Raw genomic sequence first — 8,455 nt, 5'->3', positions numbered from 1 at the left:
ATACTATATCCAGTATATATAATCACTGGATACGTCAGTAGTTGCTGCTCATGGTGCGACATAATGCAGCAAGCAATCAAAGGTGGCATGTCGTGGGCTGTTCAGCACACTGAGGGCCGGGGGCGCAAGGCAAACACAGCCACATGCATATGCACATACTCTTCTGAGTGTCAGGTTGGTGAGGTTCAGCTGTAACAGAAGTGCACGGTGCAAGGATCTCTGGCTTATTTTAATTAGACATTAACGTTAATGCACTGAACAAGCTCATTATGCCTTTCTTTGCCCCCTGGTGGACCGCATCCACAGAGAGCCACTGCCATGACCGCTCATGCACGGCTATTTCATCACTCTGACACATGCATGGTGATTAGACCGACTTCCAGAGAATATTCTACCCGTCAGGCCTAGAGCACTTGGGCTTTAGTGGCAGAGAAGAAATGTGAAGCCTGGCCTGAAGGACCCAGACAGCTAATTACTCATTAATGTTTATGATTATCCAGCTAACGCAACAATGCTCACTTATTCAAGATATATTAGATGTGTGGTCATCCGTGAGCCTTCTGCCCTCGAGTTGCATTCTCTTGCCTTTCATACGTCAACCTAAAGTGCTCAAGCTCTCTCTGCACTTGTTATTAAATTACATGAGTTTAAAACCACACTAATTGGTTTAATCTGAACGCTGGGTTAATTTGGCGCTATGATGAGGTTCAGGGCACGGATGTACTAGCGAGTGAAAAAGCCCTGATTCACAACAGCACTTGAGAAAGAAAAGCGCTTCACCAACTTCTACGTCAAACGGAACGGGTTTATCTCTGTGACCGTTCAAGAACATGCAGACAAGAAAGATTGAGTTTATTGTTCATGTTTCTTGTGTAGTGGTGCACCAATAAGGGTTAAAAACAAACATCTCCAGTGAGACAGACATACTTACATCCAGCCAGGAGGTATTGATAGCACTGCACAAAGTCTGAGGCCAGCACCAAGGGGTGGTTGCTGTGGAAAGGTGGTTGTAGCTCATTCCACTGCGGTGTCCTACTCAAAACAAACATAGAAATCAATTTAGGAAGCGCATATCAAAGGGCCAGATGTATATTACAGTCTCCAGCTGAGCTATAATGGACTCAAAACTCTCCACAGCCCGACGGACCTTTCATTTCTCCCATCTCATGTGGGCCACACGAGCTATACAGCTCAGTACATACAATCATTTAACATGTACAATCAGATCAGAAAGCCATTCTGAGAGCAACCCCTGCCTGTTTCCATTTTCTTCTCTTGGTCACAAGTTTTATTGCATTATGACTGAGCTCAGCGTCTGGGTTGGTGAAAAGCCGTGACGTTAATCATTTGCTTGCCCTCATTAAGGCGCCATATAAGCTGTTTTATGTAAACGATATGACTGCAGTGGGTCATGTCAGGTGCTTCTGTCGGACTGAAGTTGAAGTGTAAAAGCAGGTAAATAGGTGTGGTGCTGAGAGCCCCGGGGCAACACCTGGCTAGATTCCAACAGGCTCTCGGACAGGTGTTCAGCTCCAGAGGCGTGTCGTCGCCTATCTTTTGTGCCGTGCTGATTGGACGAGGTTCCAGCACATGCTCCACCAGATTTCCGTAGCAACTCAGGATGTACAGTGATTCAACGACAGCCTGCCGAGACTGATCTAACAGGGAAGAAAAGTCAAGAACAAGTTATTAAAGATTTTGGTTTCTAACATGACCTCAGAATTTTTTTGTGGAACAGATTTTGCAGTTCCATCTGGTACCACTTAAAGGATCAAAGAAATAAACAAAAAGGAGATGCCAGAGCTATTAACAAATAATAAAGAAATAGAATGTAAAAACATACTGTACTAACTAAAATATAAGAAAATATAATAAATACTATACACAGTCACACACATATACATATATGTGTGTGTGTATATATAGCTTTAGCTAAATTAAGTGATTTGAATATTGATGAAATATGTATCGTGATTAATTGCATCCAAAATAAAAGTTTTTGTTTACATAATGTATGTGTGTGTACAGTGTATATTTATTATGTATATATAAATTCACACACAAAGTATATATTTCGAAAATATTTACATGTATTTACATGTATATATTTATATTCTATACTTTCATATTCTATAGAATATGAAATTCGTGGCCTTGTGTGCACTGTGTATATTTATTATGTATATATAAAGACACACACATACAGTATATATTTCGAAAATATTTACATGTATTTACATGTATATATTTATATTCTATACTTTCATATTCTATAGAATATGAAATTCGTGGCCTAATGGTTAGAGAGTCGGACTCGTAACCCAAAGGTTGCGGGTTCGAGTCTCGTACCGGCAAAGAATTGTAGGTGGGGGGAGTGAATGTACAGCGCTCTCTTCCACCTTCAATACCACGACTGAGGTGCCCTTGAGCAAGGCACCGAACCCCCAACTGCTCCCCGGGCGCCGCAGCATAAAAATGGCTGCCCACTGCTCCGGGTGTGTGTTCACAGTGTGTGTGTGTTCACTGCTGTGTGTGTGCACTTTGGATGGGATAAATGCAGAGCACTAATTCCGAGTATGGGTCACCATACTTGGCCACATGTCACGTCACTTTCACTTTCAAATAATTTATATTATACTTAAATATATACATGCATGTGTGTGTATTTATATATACATAATAAATATACACAGTACACACACATACATTATGTAAACAAAAACTTTTATTGTGGATGCAATTAATCACGATACATATTTCATCAATATTCAAACCACTTAATTTAGCTAAAGCTTAAAAATCATGTCTAAATAAAGCTCAAAATAAGATGCTCATGCACTAAGGGTTGTAAGCCATGTCAGACCTTTCTCTCTCTTCATGTTGGGGTTGGTGATGAACCAAGAGCGGGAGGGGGCGAAGACTGCAGCCACGCAGAACTCCCCACCACTGGACTTACTGGGAGAGATCTGGGGAGGTGGCTTGGATTTGCTAAAAAAAAATAATAAAAAAAAGAGTCACAAATGAGAATAAGAATATAGAGAGAAAGAAAGTAAGTCTGTTTTTGGTGATTGGCATCAGGAGTAAAACAGCAAAATCAGTCACATTACTGACAAGAAATGAGAGACAGTTGGGATGTAAAGAATCAAGACAGTATGTCCTGCATATGAATGAAATCGCTCAAGAGATTCGAACAAAAATTGCACATCCACAAACAAAATACTGTGCTTGTAAACAAAAACATAGTACAATCACACATTCATACTTCATGCAAGTAAAAAAAAAAAAAAAAAAAACTTTTTTGGCTTATTATTTCACTGCCATTTTCTTAGTGTTTTAAGATGTTTAAGTGTAATCTGAAAGACACCGTTTATAATATGTTTATGTATACATATGTTAAGAAAATGTCTTTAAATTTGCAGTCAAATGCATATTATTAAAAATGTTGTTTTCGAGAGGAATTTAATTTCACTTCACTTGTATTGGACAACATAACCACTTTAACTTATATTTAGCAAGTACAATTTTACCACAGTTGTCAAAACCAGAAAACCACTGATCTTTTATATTTCTGTTCAGTGAATATAATGACGTTGTTAAAGCTCAACACATACATATACACTCCAAGAGTCTGTACAGATACCACATAATGGCTGTCATTTGCTTATAAAGCGGCTTCAAATGGAAGCTTTTAAGCTGCTTTGGAAGGCCTAATTTTAGTCTTGGCATTTGAGAAAAAATATTAGGGCCTATTGAATTATTCTTTACATCAGTAAGTTTTTGAAAAAGCCAAGGAGAAAAAGGGTCATGAGCTGAGAGATAAGGACTTGCATGTGGAATTCATCCTAGAACAGAAGCCATGCGGTGTCACTGTCCGAATCCCGCACTAACCCGCACTGTAAAAGCCTGCCCTCCGTATCTCAAACATACAAGAGTCTCCCAAAACACTGAATACTGGCTGTTTCACACAGAACAACACTTCAGATACCATCAGCCAAGCAGAGATACACACTCAAATACACACAAATGGATGTGAATGGGAGCCGGCAAAATAAATTATTAGGAGTTTCAATTTAACACATAAAAAAAAAACATAATTAAGCATACTCCCTAATCTGTAAGTAATTCTACAATATAAAAAATTTACATTAGAACAATTCAACAAGATTTGTGCTACTCGGCCGCAGTGAGTGAATCCTCAGCTGTAAGTATAAGCAATGCATCTCAAACCACACTTATGCCACAAAATGTGCTATTCACACAGAACACATTTGTGCATTCAAAAACAGTTATATAAAGAGCAACAGAATGGATGAAGTACTTGACAAGGTATCCTAAATACAGAGTACTCAATGCGCAAGATCATAAAAAACAGTGAGAAAATAAACATACTAATATCTGAAGCAATCTTTTGTTGCATCTTTTCAGTATTTTCTTCTTCTAAAATGTATTAAATAGAAAACAATTATTTAAAAATGTTAATATTTCATAATATTGTTTTTTTATGGTATTTTTGATCAAATAAATGCAGCATAGATAAGCATAAGAGAGAAAAATATCAACCCCATACTTTTGATCCCTATAACTCTTATATTTCTATTGTACTAAAGCCAAATCAAATGATTCATATTTTATCTAGAAATAATGTTAAAACCTGCATATGCATTAACCTGAAGAACATCTTCAATTTAATTTAATTTTGTTGTATAATACTATTTAAAGTTAATATTTAATCCCAGATATGTTCCATTGGCCGCAGACACCGCCTTTTAGTTTGCAAACCCCTGATATATATGATTAATTGCTATAAATTTGATTAATTCATCAGCATATCATGTAATTCATTCAATTCAAATATGGAATCGATTGAAAGCCCTAGTCATTACGCACACTAAAAGGGAAGATAACTACAAAACAAAACTGCCGATTGTAATGAAATTGTTGTAGACCGTGGAGTCTGGACTGAGAGTTAATGTGGATGAATTGTCCAGTGTTTGAACCGGGACTCTTCCAGCCTTGCATTTCACTAATAGGTGTTGAGTGACCTGTTGCTGAGCTGCACTCTCACTCTGTCACTTCCCTTAAAACTGTCATCAAGTCGTAAATTAATCTCAGGATGAGGAGTGATGCTGACATCTATGTTTAGCCGACACCAGGCGAGGATTGCTGGTCGGGAAGGACTAAAGACAAAAAAGACACAGAACAGTACAGAAAAGCAGGGAGAGATATTGGCACGTGTTTATTGGTGTTGGATGGAGGTGAAGCGAATAACTAAATATCTGCGCTGATGGGGAGATACGAGAGGTTTGTCAGTATATCGCCTTGGCTTGAGCAGCTGTGAACGTCTCGCTGTCTGTGAGTGTAGAACAGGGGACACGGCACTAAACAAACATAGTCAGCAGCCACAGGATTTGAAGAGCAGGGCACAGTGAAGTGCACTGTTTCCTTTTTCTCCCTCTAATAAAACCAGGAATCCCAAGCGGGATAACGAGGAGTGAAGACAGCAGACATTTTGATAACCTCAAATCTTTAGAAAGGCCGCTTCCTTTGCCCTGACCATCACTGACCGTAGAGAAAAACACTGAGCGTAGCTCAAAGGAGCATTCAAATCCTTCCTGCCCCACCGCAGAGTTCAAGGCAGTGAGGGAAGTGATCTTAGCAGTTTTCCAGGCTGGGATGCAGGTGAAGAGCTGACTTTTTCACGTTCGGAGGAGCTGATGCACTTTCTTGAAGGAAAACTGTAAAGGATGGGCGCACAGATGTTCTTAATAACAAAACCAAACCTAACTCCGTGTGACTAAACATTTATTCCTCTGAAATCACAGGCTGACACTGTCCGCCGCAAATCGGAGAGAGGAAATTGTATCCGTTTCTAAGTGCTTTGCATAATAAATCTGGAAATATTCTTTCAAAGGTATATAATGTCATGCCAGTAATGATGATGAGACCAAAAACACTGCAAAGAGCCAGTCTGAGTTCAAACCTGGGCATAACTTTGAGCGCTCATCTCCTAGCGGCGGGACTAAAGCTGGCCAACTATGGTAAGAGCTCTTTGAAGAGGCTTTGGTCAGCAGATGATTTGGTCAACATGTTCTTATTTGAGTGCACTTTACACTTGCATTGCATCTGAATTTCCTTGAAGCGACCGCTGGAGTTGGTTTGTCTGTATTTGAAATCACTCTTTTCCTTTGGGTCTCACTTAAAGTGGCTAGTATGACTCAAGCTACAGTGATTCAGCGGGCCATTTGAGCGAACGGATTATTCTAAATAAATATTGGCATGGGGAGAGGCTTACACAAAAATGTATCCGAAAATCAATAAATTATTAAACATAAACATATTTAGTGAGATGGAGGAGAAGGGAAGACAGACGTTACTAAACAGAAGCCAATTTCGTCTTCTCCCTATTGGCATTTCCCCTGCTGCTTCTGGAGTGTTTTTTCCTCTCTCTCTCTGACTAATTCACTGAAAAGACTCCTTGCATGTCATTTCCACTTTTAATTTAACATATGAGGACTCTTGACGTGAGCTAATAGCTTTTCCTCAAGGGCATAATTCAATCTGTGATGTCCACCATCAAAGCCCAGCCACATTACAGTCCCGGCCACAGACGAGGCGCCATCAGGGGGGAAGGCGGCTCCCCATTTGTTTTCAAACAAATGCAATGGCGGGCTTTAAATGACAAAAAGGAGCACGGATCTCATTTGAACTTATCAGGGGTCTTGCCGTGAAAATCTGACCATATGGTCGGTGTACGTCAGCCAGCAGGGCCTGTGTAACAGCGCTCATGAAAGGGTCGTGCAGAACGCAGACATTTCTTTCAACGTCACATTTATTATCTCACTGCAGCTTTTCCTCGGACACGGCTCGGGCACACGGCCACGGTCCACACACGCTGTGGTAGCCATTTGGGAGGCCGGCATCAAACGCTAAAAGAGAAACAGAAACTTTTCCCCTCCAATTCCAGCATTCCAGCTCATTGGGATATCGTTGAGGAAGGTGCCTGATTTTCTTTAGAGAGATGCCGGAAAATATGCATTCCCCAGGTGTGAGAGCAGCTGTCTGTGGAATTTATGAGCCGCCAGGTTTTGAGGTTTGTGATGGTTGTACTTCTTCGTTCTGAGTGGAGGACACTTTCAAAAATAAAAGGAAAAAAATTTTCATAACCTACATCAATCAAAACCTTTCCTGAACTACACAGGATCTCTCAGCTATCTTGAAAACAGAGCATATCAGTCAGTTCGGGAAAGGAAAATACACAATTTTCTCCATGCAGAAATAGATTTTTTGCATAACATATAATCGAAAACATTCTGCTTTTATTTTTATACGTCTAATGACTGACTAAAAGTCAGTTGTCTCATGACATTTTTTTTTTGCCGATTCTGATTCTTAGGGGGGAAAAGGTAGCTGAAAAAAAACATTTTTATAGCCAGGGCCGTCCTTAGGGGGGTGCAACTGTTTATAGCATTATTTTTTACTCTTTTTCTCAGTGTACTATTGATTTAATTAAATCATATTATGGATTTTTGAAAATTAACTTTCATGCACTGTGTAACAGCTCAAAGTGAATGAAAACATCCTGCACAATTTTAAATCTGAAAGTGCACCGTGTATAAAGTTATTGTCTCTCTCTCAAAAAAAAAAAAGAGTCTACTCTGAATCATTGAAATGAGTCGTTTTTAAAACGAATCCCAAGCCGTTTCATGTTGATGTCAACATGAAACATTAGCATATTGCCTGCCCACTTGTTGCGCGCGACCCGGGAAACCTTGACCATCAGTCAATTTTCGCATTGGTCTGAATGAAAATGCAAATTCATTCTTTGCCACTAGGTGCCACTTTTGGAGCAGTAAAAATAGCTGTTTCCCCAGTAACGCTGTACACAAAGCAGCACTGCGCTCACAAACGCTGCTTTATCAAGCATTACAGGCAGGATGAAATGGAAATGAAATCGACCAATCGAATCAATCACCGCAGATAAGCGTCACGCAAAAGAGGGGTTTGGAAAAATGAATCGTTGAGCGAATCGTTGGGGAGTCATTGAGCAAATAAGGTAACAATAAATGCATATTATAATACAATTAAAGTGTTTTTTGACCTTGCATGCATGTCAACCAAACCAAAATATGAACCTTTCATAACCCATAATAGGGGCACTTTAAATATAATTTACTTTATGTCTCCTGAGCTGTTTATAATCAAATCACATGTTCCGCCATTTGTATTTGAGCTGCAATTTTCCATCTTGTTCCTGCGTGGGAGTGTTTTGTTTTGGAACACTTGATGATTCCCTTAATACTTCCATGTGATATTAAGCACACTGTTCCCTTCTCTAAAAGGAAAAACTAATTAACATTTAATACAACATCTAAATCAATCATATTATTCAGATGAACAGCGGAGCTCCAGTTGTGTCCCACATTAATGTGCCTAGCCCAGTCAAGAGGAAGCTATG

General features: G+C 39.4%; 1 protein-coding gene across 1 annotated transcript in view; it reads right to left on the bottom strand.

The window, feature by feature from the left end:
• Positions 1 to 8,455, bottom strand: part of bcas3 (BCAS3 microtubule associated cell migration factor) — a 232,294-nt gene that overhangs the window by 145,261 nt on the left and 78,578 nt on the right. Inside the window, exons 16-18 of the mRNA XM_016229261.1 lie at positions 2,864 to 2,988; positions 1,493 to 1,658; positions 932 to 1,032 (exon numbers count right to left, since the gene is read on the bottom strand). Coding sequence (XP_016084747.1) covers positions 932 to 1,032; positions 1,493 to 1,658; positions 2,864 to 2,988 — 392 coding nt within the window. The remainder of the gene's footprint in view (positions 1 to 931; positions 1,033 to 1,492; positions 1,659 to 2,863; positions 2,989 to 8,455) is intronic.

The sequence above is a fragment of the Sinocyclocheilus grahami genome, unplaced genomic scaffold (genome assembly GCF_001515645.1).
Source record: "Sinocyclocheilus grahami isolate Dianchi unplaced genomic scaffold, SAMN03320097.WGS_v1.1 scaffold350.1, whole genome shotgun sequence".
NCBI lineage: Eukaryota > Metazoa > Chordata > Actinopteri > Cypriniformes > Cyprinidae > Sinocyclocheilus > Sinocyclocheilus grahami.
The sequence above is the reverse complement of the archived record's forward strand: the minus strand, read 5'-3'. Positions and strand labels throughout refer to the sequence as shown.